The sequence below is a fragment of the Crassostrea angulata genome, chromosome 6 (genome assembly GCF_025612915.1).
Source record: "Crassostrea angulata isolate pt1a10 chromosome 6, ASM2561291v2, whole genome shotgun sequence".
In the NCBI taxonomy this organism is placed as follows: Eukaryota; Metazoa; Mollusca; class Bivalvia; order Ostreida; family Ostreidae; genus Magallana; species Magallana angulata.
Window position 1 is genome coordinate 60,758,122 of NC_069116.1, and position 16,110 is coordinate 60,774,231.

At 33.9% G+C, this 16,110-nt stretch overlaps 1 protein-coding gene and 1 pseudogene across 1 annotated transcript; one reads left to right on the forward strand and one right to left on the reverse strand.

Moving 5' to 3' along the window:
- Positions 1–1,662: 1,662 nt before the first annotated feature.
- Positions 1,663–4,304, reverse strand: LOC128189437 (uncharacterized). The gene is made up of 4 exons (XM_052861047.1): positions 4,205–4,304; positions 3,446–3,581; positions 2,399–3,271; positions 1,663–2,028 (listed from the first exon to the last, which is right to left on the reverse strand). Exons 1-4 carry the CDS (start codon positions 4,283–4,285, stop codon positions 1,964–1,966), a joined length of 1,155 nt encoding a protein of 384 aa, XP_052717007.1. The 5' UTR covers positions 4,286–4,304; the 3' UTR covers positions 1,663–1,963.
- Positions 4,305–10,024: 5,720 nt separating this feature from the next.
- LOC128190755 (ileal sodium/bile acid cotransporter-like) lies at positions 10,025–11,586 on the forward strand (annotated as a pseudogene).
- Positions 11,587–16,110: the final 4,524 nt, after the last annotated feature.

Sequence of the window (16,110 nt, forward strand, 5' to 3'; positions counted from 1 at the left end):
GGTTTTTTATAGTCGTTATCTTCTTCATTTGTTTTCTTTACTCCTATTTTCATCCCCTTTCCCAATCAGATGAATAACGAATCACAGTAAATGCGTTTGGTCACTATGTTTAGTTCAGTTCCAGTTTAGTTCTCTAGTTCTGACCTCGTTGATAACTTCAAAAGCCCGTTTCCGCAAAATGCTGCTGTAAATTTAAAAAATAATCATATAAAATGGAAAAAAATAAATTGATATAAATAGAATTGCATTTACATTATAAAAATAATAAAGCAGAAATATCCTTAATATATAACGATTTAAAACAAATAAATTTGTTTGCGGGAAGGGGGTCTATTTTACTGTGCACAGTTTTAATATGTGTATCAGAATTTTTTTTCAATATTACTGCTTTTTTACTGTGAATAAGTTAATTTGAATTTTCCGGGGAGGAGGCCAGGGGCGCGGGGGGGGGGGGGGGGGCTGTCTGGATATATCCGACCATCTTTAGATCCGCGCAAGACCCACAGCTTCTGATCTAATATTATCAGCATATCATGCCGATGATTTATCATACAAACATACGAGAGAAGTATTTAATAAAGCTGCATTGAGGATAATTATATCATTTTGCCATGACATATTCTGATCATCTCACATCATTGATAAAAATTGTGCCTTTAATTCCTACCCTAAATATTGAATATTATCATAATATTAAATTCAGTTACCTTAGATGTTCCTTAACTTGAGCCGATAAACTGCATTGTTCTATTCATCTTCACAAATAATATAGGAGACAGCCATGTCATGTCACCGAGTTTGAACATCAGCAAGAGGATGTCTGTACAAAAAAATTGCCTTTAATTTGCTTTCAAATTTTCATTTAAAAGTATTGAGAACATTATTGTATAATAATCACCCATATATAATAAAAATCTGTAAAAGAACATCTGCATACTTACATTATTCCTGCAGGCAGCCATGATGATAGCATAAGATCAAGTTACTCTGATGGATTTGTCAAAAATGACATCACAGTTCTTTTGGCGGTAATGTTTCATTCACAAGTGCAGAAAAGTTACTATGCATTGATGCTGCATTTCATTCAAAGTGTAGACAAGTAAAATGCTTCATGATGGACACACATAATATAGTCATGTACATTTTTAAAAAAGTAACTAAAATTCTAAGTCTGAAATTAATTTGAATACATTTACATTTATAGTAACCGTTATATTTTACACATTTCACACATTTTAGTCCATCGGCCCGACATCGGTGCAGTGTATTCGCGCCCACCGAGATCAATTTGATATTGGCCCAACGTTGGTACAATGTTTATTTCCCAACGTTGGATGAACTACGTTGATCCAATATTGGAACGATGCCAATGCACCAACAGTGATAAATACAAGGTTGGTCCAATGTTGGTCCAACGTCGTTCTACCAACAGCGATATGTAGCCAACCTTACAACCATAAGCCAACGTTGGGCCAACGTAAGCTTGCTATCTGGGTGCCTATCTCAACTAAAGTTGAAAAAAATATCAAAATTAAATTAAATATTCTATATTTTTTAATTTTTCTTATGTGTGTTTACTGAAATTTCTGCACCAAACTTAAAACCAATTATTGAGTAGGCAAAGATGAATGAAAATAATGCGTATCTAAGAATTCGTGTCAGTTTTTAAAGTGACTCTTGCATTTACAGAATAATCATGCATTTTTGCAGCACCTTTATTAGTTTGCACTTGAATCTTTAATCAAATCAAAACACTGAAGACAAAAATTGACAATAGCAATTTTGGTTTTTGGCTTTAAAACAAGCTTGAAATGAAATTTCGCCATTTCTATCGGTTGCTGTACGATTTGTGAACCCCGCATTGAATGATTCCTGTTCTTTTGATGGTACTGGGATCCAAATCTCCAGTTGTTCTGTCCATTTATCTGATGATTTCCGAGTAACCGTGTCAAAAACAACGTCGTTAATTTCTGGAATTGAAAAGGCTACAGTCTTGCCCTTTGTTCCTTCTACCACAATTAGTTTTCTCTGCATATAGAAAGAAGTATTTCTGATATTTACAAAGATTCAGGCCTATTTTTCCTGTATTGAAGTCTTTTATGGTATAACAAATCACTTTATGGTTTTTGAAGATGGTTGATAATATGTTATCGTCATTTTTCACCGTACACATTGGAATGGTAAAATGAAACAAAGTAAAAATGGTTATAACAGGTGTTCTCAAAACGATGTACATGACAGGAAACAGATTTGCATTACAAACAGGTTATTTTTTCGAAAAGGTATTTTTAAAAGGGATTCTATTCAGACTGCACACTGCATAGCATGCGATATTTGCATTCACTACATTACCAATAAATGTAAAAGTTGAAAATCGATTTTATAGAATAAAACGTACCATTCTGTAATATTGACTTCTGCATTAAATCACGTGGCACTCTGGGTTTTAACTCGAAGACATACAGTGGAACCATGTCTTTGCCCTCGTCCCCCAAAACGCAGGTGTAATTTCCCTCCATTTCTTTAGTATTGTGAAGGAATGTTACAGAGGAACTTGTCCTTAGGTTGGTGTTGATGCTTAAGATGAACACATCATGTGCATCTAATATTGCCATCCCATTTCTCTCCACTCTAATAGGAGGAGGGTTCCTCCCAAACGTTTCACATTGAATTGTTGTGATTTCACCGTCCACAGGTTTGAGAGAGTGTGGAACTCTTTCTACTACAAACTCTCCATCTTTTTTTATTAAACTTATGTCTCTTGTGTTCCTATATTGGATAGTTTTGACTATACTGTTCAGGTCAATAGTGAGAAAAGAATCCAAAAACAAAAAAGAATTTTGAATCATTAAAAATCGTTTGGAAAAATTTACTGTTCCTTTAGCAGTTTTATCTCGCTCAAGCGACACATTTATGTCTGGGGTGAAATTATTGTCCGATATATTGACCCAACTTGTTCCTTCATTTCGAGAAGATTTTGTAATAAGTGCCATTTCTTGATACCAGGAATTTCTAGAATCCAATTCCGGTGAACAGCGAAAGGAGGCAGCAGCGGCAGTGCTGTTGATGTTAGCAATCAACGAATGGCAAGTACCTATATTGAAGTACCTTTTGGAATCGTCTGCTTTTAAATCTAGGTGATACCAGGTGTCTACATTTTCCTGGCTGAATGATATCAGCTTAAGGCTTTCCACTTCAGTGGACACCTCTATGATGTACAGAATACTGGTTTTCAGCTTTTGGCTTGAGGTATTAAATTCTTTCTCGTTTGCTAAAACAGAATCAAATGCAATGCTATATTTTTTCATTGTTTGAAGACTAAAAGGCTTAACAAAGAAATATATACCATATTAACCCTAAATTGTTTATTTGTATCTTTCCTTTTTGATTCTACCCATCGAATTTTTTTGGGATAACTTATTCAGAATTTTTTAAGAAAACTTACTTCCAATTATTGTTCGGTCAACAACCCAAATGACATCTGTGTTTCGGGCTACTGAAAGTTCCACCCGCATCAACAATTTTTCACCGGACGCCTCTTTTTCAGCGGACAGCAATGAACTCTGAGACTCATGCCATTTCTATCCAAATTAAAATCATCTTAGAATTGCAAACTTAGGTAATCGAAATATTTGTTTATTACCACTCACACCGCAATTTCCTCTTTTACACCTGTGTATATAAGTGTTAGTCATTCCAATTATAAATTTGTACATCCATTTAAATAGATGGTGCCTATCGAAACCTATACCAGGATATATATCAAACCCAACCTGAATTAGTTATCGTCACATAAAAACTATGCTATATTTTTAGCTAACGCACAGAGGTACATTAACAATAAGAATTTTACTTACTTTTTATAACCAATTTATTAAATTGTTAAAAGAAAATATAAACAATAAAATGCTTACTTTGATGATTTATGCAGATTAAGAAAGTAGCGATCGCTGCATAATTCGTTTCTACATAACCCACTAACGCAGGTTATTTTTTTTTTTTGCAGTGTCGCTACCTTTATACTCTGCATGAATCATAAAAAAGCATGTTCTTGTTTGATGAACAAACGATCGGATCAAACAAAAGTTGAATACAGTCTGTATTTTTAAACAAATATTTCAACAGTAAAAATAACTGAAAATTGTAAATGGTTTAAAATGACATTAATTACAATATTACATGTATTTTAATCGTCACACCTTACCTCGATTTGGATATCACTGAGAGAGTTTGCATGGCAAACGGAGGAAATGCTTAGTACAAGTATACACACTACACCTTTCATGTTAACAGTCGTTCTGTTCTGTAGCGACAACATAAGTCTTATGTGGTCTTATTTATACCAATGAAGCTAATTCAGATTAAGCTAATTATTCATATAGCATTTGAAAATTTGGAATTAATACATGTAATTAAATAGATAATTCGTTGGCTCTTTTGAAAGTGCTAGCTGCAGGTGCCCTTTAATATAGATCAATTTTTCAAACAATTATATATTACAATCAGTTGGATTTTAGTGTTGCATGTAAAAACTATACATTGTATTTCATTTTCAGGAATGACATTGGATGACAAATACATACAAATCACATTTAGATTAGACACACACACACACACACACACACACACACACACACACACACACACACACACACACACACACACACACACACACACACACAATATTGTAATCAAAAGAGTGTGATTCTTGAATTGTATATTCTGATGTCATTATAAATGAATGTCATAATGCCACCATCTGTGTGAGTGCTCATAATTTGTATGTAAAAGGTTTAAGATTGACTGATATCTAAAGGTCAAAGAAACAATTTCAACTTCCGTAATTATAGTTTAATATACAGTGCATTAGTAGGCTGAAATACATCATATAAAGTCAATATATTCAATGCATGTACTGATAAAAGAAACATTTCCACTATAATGAATTGTGTAAGTAGAGGTTTAAATACAACTCAGATTAAAAGGATACAATTTAAAATTATACCGTACCCTTAAAACATTTACAAATACACGTTATAACGTTATAATCTAGAAAAGTTATTTGAATTGGTATGCGTAGTTCTAACTTGTAACATTCACGTACAAGTACGCGTACAGGTTGATCAGCTAAACCTCTTTATTAGCTCCTACGTGTATCATAAGTAGTACAAAAGTGCTTACTTGTATTATGTTATGACATCCCGGTTTCAATACTTCCTATTTGTGGTTTTGTTTACATTGGTTGCAATGCATGTAATTAATATTTTTTCATAATTTACAGAATTGTTTAGTTTTTACATAATTCAGGATGCTTTTATTCCTAATCAAAAGAAATTAATATCCGCGAAATCGCAAGAAGCCCGTCTCGTGAATTCTAAAATCTCACTGTTAATTTTCGGACACATGTTAACTACATGAAATATGATAAAATTTCGGTTTTTGCGATTTTATGTTCTCGCGATTTGATGGAAAATCGATGAATCGCGGAATTAAGTACTCGCTATAATTAGGAATCTACAGTTAACTATGTTCTGTTAGACATAAACAAAGTAGGTGAAACTGCATAATGTTTTTATAGCTCAATGCAGTATGTTTTATGTCACCTGATGTGTTATGTGTGATCTCTGATTTGTAAAGTAAAACTCATTTACAATGCAATCATGGGTATAGCAAAATCTTGGATACACAAAGTCTTGTGGAGTCCTATGTTTTATGGTTGAAACGATTTTGGTTATACGAATTTACGGATATAGCGAACTGATTTTGAGCCTTGTAGAGGTGAAAAATAACGAAATTTGATTTTTAATGCAATACATTGTATTTAGAGTTTTAAAATGTAGCAATACCAAGTTATGTTATAGATTAAACAAAGTATTTGCACATAAACTCTTCAATCTACAATCCCATCATTATTGGTTTCAAAAGAATGTATATTTTTTAAGTCTCAAATGGCATGAACAGCAATATCATGGGAAAAAAACACGTGGGAACTATTATATTAATTATTACGAATTCGTTATATGGCTATTAGGAATAACGAAAACATTAATGTAAATCCACTGGTCCCTAGCACTTCGATATAACCGAGCATTGAATGACATCATTGTCTATTGTAGAACAGGTCACCATAGATCCTTCTATCGCTAGTTGTTGGTTTTTTTCTTTGAAAAATTATATCAATATTGCATTGGTAACATTCGCATAGATTTATTTAAACAATAAATGCTTTTTTTGGTAATTCATTCGGGATCGATATGAAGGTAGTGACATTGCAGAAAAAATACATAACACTCGTTAGCGGGTTATGTAAATTTTGTTCTGCAATGATCACTACCCTCATAATCCGAATGAATCATCAAAGAAAGCATTTTATTGTTTATATTTACATCTTTCTTAAAGCTAATCGATAAATTGACTTGGAAAAGTAAGTAAAATTCACTATATTACTTTTGATGTACGTAAGTAAGTTAACTAAAAGAAACAGCCAACTCATCTCCTGTGAGACTTTGAGTCTGACATCGTCATGATTATTTCGTGCAGTCCGTGATTTTTCCTAGGTCGCTATAGGTTTTGACCAATCGATAAACAGGGTGTGTCGATATCAGTCCTGTCATTTTCTTGTCAGTTTCAGCCGCTGTAGATTTCGACCAATCGATAAATGGGTAGATTTCAGTGTGGCTGTTTCTATAGAGCTATGAATTAACTATAAGTTTCCATAAGAAATAGATGGAATAATACTTGGGAAATGTAAATTTATCTAAAACAAAAAATGGCATACCTCAATCGTTATATTGACTCCATACATTAGATCTCATATGACTTTTGGTTTTAGTTCAATACTATATAATGCATGGAAACACTTCTCTGTTCTCGCCGTCTGCGACGCACGTGTAGTTTCCCTCAATTTCTTTTGAAGCGTGAAGGTGTTAGTTAAAAGTTTAAAATTTACCAATTTAAACATAACTATAACAGATAGGTTTAAATTGATAAATTTTAAAATTTTAATGTAACAAAGATACGTTAAATAGAATGTTGACCAAAGTGAGGACCTACTGCTGATTACAAAGTATAATGCACTTTCTCTGAATTTCCTATACACGTGAATAATGAAGATATATGACATATATATTTCATAGAAATTTACTCTTAAACAACATTTGTTTCGGTCGATGACTTACAAAACTAAGGGAGATGAATACAATCTTGGACATTCCGGTCCGTGTTATCAAAAATTTCTCTACTGAGAGATAAGAAGTTTGAATCGCTTATTTGCTTATGCAATTTAATGTAACATGTTCTTCATTGAAATAAAGCTATCACACCAATAGAAAATTCAGTCGGGTCTTAACAAAGTATTAGTGACTGCATAAAAGGTGTGTTTTTGTGGTGCATGATTCACATTTTTTAAAGGTTAAAACAGATAATATGATTAATAGATATTATTATATGCAAATAATACCAATGAATGACTTCATACATTCTCTTTCTTTGACGCCCTTAAACAATAGCAATCTTCCATAACAACTTAGGGCAGGAATTTCAAACTCTTGTCAATCTCTGTAAATTTTAAATTATTGATTTTTCAGATGTGCACTTTAACCTTGGATATTGCTTTTTGTGATGTTTTGCATTATCTAGCTGTAGGTAACTGTACTTAAGTAAAGAAGCATAATTATGGTTTTTTTAATAGAAGTTATATACCTATTATTGAATAATATACTAGTAGATATATGAATTGTACATATCTGTGGACTTTTTCTCTCAAAATGATACTGCAGATTCCTTATTAATTGCTAAGAATTAATATCCGCAGAAAATCGCGAGATGTAGCCCTCGTAGATTTTAAAATCCCGCTCTAATTTTTTTCGAACAGATGTAGACGAACTGAAACTATAACAAAAAATATGCCGTTCAAGATTTGAAATTATTTTGATTTGATGCAAAACGGTTTGACCAAGGAATAGATACTCGCGTAAAATAATGAATATACAGTATTTAATGAGACACACACACACACACACACACACAGACACACACACACACACACACACACACACACACACACACACACACACACACATAACACACACTTACACATCATGTTACTTACTTGTATACCACACATATGTAAGGTAAATATACAGGTTGGAACCATGCAATCACCCAAATAGATTATTTGATAGCCTATTTTAGGTATAATATCCAAGTCATCCTCACAATGTCGGGTCTTGAGTCCACTCGTGGCCACAGCCACAAGTTTGTGGCCACGAGTTCACTCAGTAGCCCTGAAATTGTTAGGATGATCCTAAATAGGATCAAAGGCACCTCAGTCCTGACAAATTAGGTGTAATCACAAAAACTTAAGAACTAGTAGGTTTTGTCAACATTAAACATTTTATGTTGATCCATTAATGTGCGGATCCAGAAATTTTATTTGAGGGGGAGGGGATCCGAGGGATAATTTGTTTTCTCAAGGAAGGGGGGGGGGGTCCAAGACTAGTTTGGTGATTTAACTGTGAAGTTAGTTTGAGTTGTTTAGGGCGTCCCACCTCCTTGATCTGTGCACGTGCATGTCAGTTATTTGATCAACTATTTACTAAATTCCACTTCTCCCTGATTAATAAATACCTGTAGTTCTATACCTATAATTACAAGGGATTAAAGGGATATGTGATAATTTCTTAGCTGACTTAATCCACGATGCTCAAGATAAAATTATCAAATCAAAAAGGCGCAATCATTCATGCATGTCTCTCTGTGTGTTGTCTCTCTCTCTCTCTCTCTCTCTCTCTCTCTCTCTCTCTCTCTCTCTCTCTCTCTCTCTCTCTCTCTGTTTAATTCCATGATACAATAAGTAGGCAGAAAGACAAACAAGAAATCCAAACATCACAGCATGTACACTATGTAATGTTAATGATGAGAGGTGTTTGTACACTATGTAATGTTATTGATGAGAGGTGTTTGTACACTATGTAATGTTATTGATGAGAGGTGTTTGTACACTATGTAATGTTATTGATGAGAGGTGTTTGTACACTATGTAATGTTATTGATGTGAGGTGTTTGTACACTATGTAATGTTATTGATGAGAGGTGTTTGTACACTATGTAATGTTATTGATGAGAGGTGTTTGTACACTATGTAATGTTATTGATGTGAGGTGTTTGTACACTATGTAATGTTATTGATGTGAGGTGTTTGTACACTATCGACTATGTAATGTTATTGATGAGAGGTGTTTGTACACTATGTAATGTTATTGATGAGAGGTGTTTGTACACTATGTAATGTTATTGATGAGAGGTGTTTGTACACTATGTAATGTTATTGATGAGAGGTGTTTGTACACTATGTAATGTTATTGATGAGAGGTGTTTGTTTTTTAAGTTATAGAAGTGCTTGTAACTGTAACCATGGTAACTTATCAGCTAGGAACAGTTTTGATATTGATTGAACATGAACCGTGGCATTCCATTGTAACTGTAACCTATCAGCTAGTAACAGTTTTGATATATATTGAACATGAACCATGGCATTCTATTGTAATTGTAACTTATCAGCTAGTAACAGTTTTGATATTTATTGAACATGAACCGTGGCATTCCATTGTAACTGTAACCTATCAGCTAGTAACAGTTTTGATATTTATTGAACATGAACCATGGCATTCCACTGTTCTTGTTACTTGTTCATATACATTCAAATCATTTCTGTTGACTATGTAATCAATTGTTCACATTCAATACACCTTCTGTTGCTCATATAACATGACATGTATAATTAAATGTTCTCTGTTGATCAAATTTTCGATCATGTTAAATACCCCTTCCACTGTTTACATATCGACTTGCTTATATCGGATGCATTGAATCATCCACTGTTTACATATTGACTTGTTTATATTGGATACATTGAATCATCCACTGTTTACATATTGACTTGCTTATATTGAATACATTGAATCATCCACTGTTTACATATTGACTTGCTTATATTGGATGCCTTCCTCTATTGTAGATATCCATGGGAGTTGGATACTTTCTGGGCCTGGATGCAGCGCTGTGGCTCGGTTTCTTTGCCATGGGTTCCTCTCCAGGAGGAGCTGCCAGCAACATCTACTGTTATCTATTGGACGGCGATGTATCCATTTATTATTAACTTAGCATCACTATGTATGTATGTTATAAAGATGCTACTATTTAAAGGGGGGCATTTATTAAGGTTTGTTGGGAGTCCTCTTGTGTTAGACCTGTAGCTATAATTAATTAACCTTTGCAGTGTACACATTCACAACTATTTAATATACATGGGTGCTTTGTTGTAGCTCTGATTCAAGCATGGATCTACAGTGGTGGTATTAATATGATCTAAAAAGACATAGAGTTTTCTATTCCATTTGTAAACATCATCACATCTCTAGACGGCCTGATCATTCCTGTGGGCATCGGGATCCTGATACAAATCAAGAAACCTAAGCGGGTCCGGTTTATAGAGAAGTTGGTGCGCCCAATCACTGTGCTATTCATCATCCTGGTCTTCACTATCGGTGTTTACGCCAATCTGTACGTGTTTGAACTCCTGACCCCTCTGACTAGCTGGGGCTTTAATTCCTTATTGTGGGTTTGCTTTTGGTGCTCTTGTAGCCTTCATAAGAAAACATGACAGACAGAGAGTCCTGACAATTGCCATAGAGACTGGTATCCAGAACACCGGTATATCCATTGTCATGCTCCAGTTGTCACTTCCGACTCCGGATTCCGACATTGGAATGCTGGCTCCCATTGTGTGTTCCATTTTTACTCCTATCCCCTTGGTGATTACCATTACTACATATAAAATAAAGAAGCGGTGCTTTAAGAAGAAGGAGGTTGCCACTGGTGAGAAATTGAAAGGACTATATATGAGGAGAGAAGTCAGAGAAATTGGGGGTGGAGGGTTTATCTTACCAGCCGGTTCGTGAGAAAGGGAGTGACTCTGAAACAGACATGCAGTTGTAAAAAACATGAAAAGAAAGGCATTTAGAAAACTTGACAATGGCAACTTCACGGGTCACTTTTGGTAAAGCTATGGAAAACATCTCAAATGTACTAACATCATCAGATGTTAGAATTTTCACAAAATGGAGTCAATTTCCATCAATTTAAGTATCGGCTATACAACCCTGTGTGCTTTTCTGTGGTGTATTCTAGGGTACATCATTGAATTTAATGAAGTTTAGCTCACATCTTAGCAAACAATAAAATGTTCTGAATTTATATCAAGTTTTATGAAAAAAGGACGTCTACTTAACATATTTTTTGAGGTTTTCATTTGCTAGTCTGTACGACTTGCGAAGTTGAAATAAAAAAAACTCTGATACTCTCTTCCATGTTTTTTGATAATGCGAAAATGGAAATGAAATTTCTTAACTGAAATATCATCATGAATACTTAAACATGTATTTATGCTCAAATATGAATATGTAAAAGTTGATGTTCCTCGCAATATATATTTGATATTCCATGAAAAGTTTGCATCTTGAGAGTGCTCAAATGTTTTATCGTTTTATTCTTAAACAGTTTTATTGCTGATCAAGTTTTACACATGTTTTTGTATTTTTTTCCATTAAGATATGTTAAGGATTATATACAAAATTATTTTGTAGAATATTATTTTTTTTATTTTAAGTTTATTCATCTTTTTGTACAGAAAATTTAATTAGAGCATACTTAATGTAACCTTTTATATGTCTTTGCTTTAGATTTTATTAGTATAATGACAATGCCGTATTATTTTTATATAGAATTACTGGTATATATACAAACTGATTGCTGGAATGTTTTAAATCATTCAATCATGTATTGCCTTAAGGTACTTCACTACACCGAGACTTATACTTTTTAAGACACTACGTCACGATGGCGATTTAAATGTTTTGTTAAACTGTTTGTATCAATCGATTCAGATGTATATCGTCATAGCTAAGGTGTTAAAGTATCAGGCTTGTGAACCGCGGTCATGAGTTCGAATCCACTTGGGGCTTTTGTTTATGTTAACTGTATGATATTTTTGAAAATACTATTTTTTATCTAAAGTTGCACATATTTTCGCCTATTTGATATATATACTTTTTATCCATCATGCTTTCTATCATAATCAAGTAATTGTCTGCTGATTTGAGAAACTATTTCAAGGTGTAGTGAGGCACCTTAAACAACCTGTGTTGGTGAAAGTATTTCCTGAATTGATTTTTATGTGTCAAAAGCAATGATATTATATGTTTATCAGTTTATCAGCATCGGTGAAGATGGTTGATAGTTAGATGATAAGATGGTTATTGTGAAGAGTTAATTAGTGTAACATAAGTGCCAAGTATGTGATATCAGGTGTGAATGTCCTATACGTATGTGTTACACAGGTGTGAATGTCTTATACGGATGTGTTACACAGGTGTGATTGTTCATACGTATTTGTTACACAGGTGTGAATGTCCTATACGTATGTGTTACACAGGTGTGAATGTCCTATACGTATGTGTTACACAGGTGTGAATGTCCTCAACGTACATGTTACACAGGTGTGAATGTCCTATATGTTTGTGTTACACAGGTGTGAATGTCCTATATGTATGTGTTACACAAGTGTGAATGTCCTAAACGGATGTGTTACACAGGTGTGAATGTCCTAAATGTATGTGTTACACAGGTGTAAATGTCCTATACAGATGTGTTACACAGGTGTGAATGTCCTATATGTATGTGTTATACAGGTGTGAATGTCCTATATGTATGTGTTACACAGGTGTGAATGTCCTATATGTATGTGTTACACAGGTGTGAATGTCCTATACGTATGTGTTACACAGGTGTGAATGTCCTATATGTATATGTTACACAGGTGTGAATGTCCTATATGTATGTGTTACACAGGTGTGAATGTCCTCTACGTACGTGTTACACAGGTGTGGATGTCCTATATGTAAGCGTTACACAGGTGTGATTGTCCTATACGTATGTGTTACACAGGTGTGAATGTCCTATACGTATGTGTTATACAGGTTTGAATGTCCTATACGTATGTGTTATACAGGTTTGAATGTCCTATACGGATGTGTTACACAGGTGTGATTGTTCATACGTATGTGTTACACAGGTGTGAATGTCCTATACGTATGTGTTACACAGGTGTGAATGTCCTATACGTATGTGTTACACAGGTGTTAATGTCCTATAAGTATGTGTTACACAGTTTGTAGTGTCTGCTTACTCCTCTTTAAACACATGGAGGATGTGAATGTTGTTCTATCAAATTTCAATGCTATGAAGGAGATATATAAACCTCTCAAAGGTCACAAAGATTTGGAAAATGCAAAAATGTTAATTTAACATAAAACGACTCTTGAGTGGAACATTAGCACCACATGGATGTGAGGTGGGTGGGGAGAGGGTATAGATGTTTATTATTCATTTTAAGAACATTTTCAATTGAGTATCTCCTTATCTTCTTTGGCTAATCAATATATAACCTTATACAGTTGTATTAATCTTTGCATTCCTACCTTCTTACACGGATATGGGGAGGGGTAAACATTTGGGTTTTTTATTATTCATTTTTAGGAAAATGTTGAATATCCCCTTAACTCCTTCTGCTAATTATATAACCCTATACAGTTGTATTGATCTTTGTACCCTTACCCTCTTAACAGCTAGATAATTCTTTCAATGGAATGGTTTTTTGCCAATGTCCGTTGCATTGGAATGACAAATCATTATTTGCTTGCTGTATTTAGTTGACCAGTATATTTTGTTTTAGATGGAGTGTTTTATCATATTCTAGTCACATCTTGTAGTCAAGTTTAAATAAAATGTAAATTGGAATCTAGCAGGCAGTGGTTATTGTTATCTCTAATTGATTCTAAAAATGTATGTTTCATATATTTTTAATACCTGTTTATATCTAAACATGTTTTGTATAAACTAAATATATATGTTTGTATCTAGATCCCAGTAATTTTGTCCTCATTTACTTATATTTAATTGGACATTATGTATAAATGAACACCGACTTGTACGTACATATACAAACTTTTGGTTATTAATAAGTACTTTCTTCCTTGATTTTATAATTAGCGTTATGTGTCAAACACTGATTCTGCCACAAAAGACACATACATTTACCTGTCTGACAGGTAGAAGTAACCTGTACCTGTACTGAATCGCCATGGTTCCAGTTGTCTATTTCTATTTGGTTCTAATTTGCCAAGTGCTACAAGTAATTTTGTTCCCACTTAATACAATATTATAGCTGGTTTAAGACATATGTTAGATAGATAGGTACGAACTTATTTTACATTTTCACCTATAAAATAATGGACTGGTTTTAAGCTCACCTGAACTAAAAGCTCATGTGAGCATTCTGTCTGTAAACTTTTTACTTTTTCAACATCTTTTCCAGAACCATTGGCCAATTTCAACCAAACTCGGCACAAAGCACCCTTAGGCAAGTAGGTCTCAAAGTTGTGAAAATTAGGGACCACACCTTTTACAAGGGGAAATAATAAGGAATTATTGAAAAAAAAAAAAAATTCAAAAAATCTCCTCAAGAGCCATATGACCAGGAAAAGCTAAAACTTATATTTTAGGCAATTACACGTAGTTTATATCACATATAATGTATATATTTTTTTTCTCTCAGAAATACCTGTTTTTTATGCTTTGTCAGTTTCTGTATATAGTTGCTGTCTGTAAATTCGTTTTCAGGACCACATTGTGAACTAGTTTTGTAAACTTATTGTGCTATCATGTATGAAAAAAGGACATTATTATCATTACTATTAAGTATCCTCACGTAGTGTAGATTCAAAGTTGGGAAAATCATGACCTTCGGGGGTATTGTGGTGCGACAGTGTGTGTGGGGGGGGGGGGGGTCAATTTTTTGCATAGAAATACATAGAAGAAAACTAAAAAAATTCTTTTCACAGAAACTAATTTGCCAGGAAATCTGAAATTTTTGTGGTAGCATCCTCGGGTAATGTAAATTCAAAGTTGTGAGAATCATGATCCCCGGAAGTAGGATAGGGGCACAATGGGGAGGTGAAATTTAAAAAAAAGAATATAATATATAGAAAATTCTTCAAAAATCTTCTCCTCACCAAATAATTGGCCAGAAAAACTGAGACTTGTGTGGATGCATCTTCAGGTAAGGTAAATTTAAGTTGTGAATTTCATGACACCAGGGGGTAGGGTGGGGTCACAATAGGGATTCAATTTTGAACATAAGATTATAAAGAAAGAATCTCTAAAAATCTTATCAAAAACTAACCAGCCAGGAAAGCCAAAAAATGTGTGTGGTAGCATCATCAGGTAGTGTAGATTTAAAGGTTCGAAAAGCGTGTCCCACAGGGGTAGAATAGGGCCATAATGGGGGATGGAATTTTTACATTTTAGGAATATGTACATGTAGTAAATCTTTAAAAATCTTCTCAGAAACTGGTCACCCGGGAAAGCTGTAACTTGTATAAAAGCTTTCTCAGATAGGGTAGATTCAATACTGTGAAAATGAAGACCCACGGGGAAGGGTGAGGCCAAAGTGTATGGGGTTCAAATATGTACATAGAAATATATAGAGTAAATCTTTGAAAAAAAAATCTTCTTAGAAACTAATCAGCCGGGAAAGCTGAAACTTGTGTGGAAGCATCTTCTAAAAAAGCCGTTTGTCTAGAAAAGCTGTAATTTAGTGAAGGCAACCTCAAATAAAGTAGATTCAGATTCGTCGTTCAAATCAAAATCTTGAGGAGTAGGGTGGGGCCACATCGAGGATTCAGTTTACAAAGAAAAAAATTTAAATTATTTCCAGAAACTCAAAAGTAATTTTATATGTATGGTTTTACTTATATGCAGGCATTTTGACATATTGTTGATTCTTAAAAATTGTTTTGACTCTGGATGTTACGGCAGAGATATGCGGTTATGGATCGACCTTCCCGTAGATAAAACTAGGTTGACTTGGTTTTGACTGATGAAGTTTAACATGTTTAATGTAGAACAAAAATACGGGTATTCCCACCGCAGTGACCAACAGTACCAAACTTCACCGTGAAACTGTAAACAATTACACAGAATTCAATATAC

Coding starts and splice junctions, on each gene's coding strand:
- LOC128189437 (XM_052861047.1), bottom strand. CDS start 4,285: ATGAAAGGTGTAGTGTGTATACTTGTACTAAGCATTTCCTCCGTTTGC. Junction 3,272..3,445: donor TGACCGAACAATAATTGGAA/GTAAGTTTTCTT, acceptor ATTCTGTTTTAG/CAAACGAGAAAGAATTTAAT. Junction 2,029..2,398: donor GAAGTCAATATTACAGAATG/GTACGTTTTATT, acceptor TTCTATATGCAG/AGAAAACTAATTGTGGTAGA.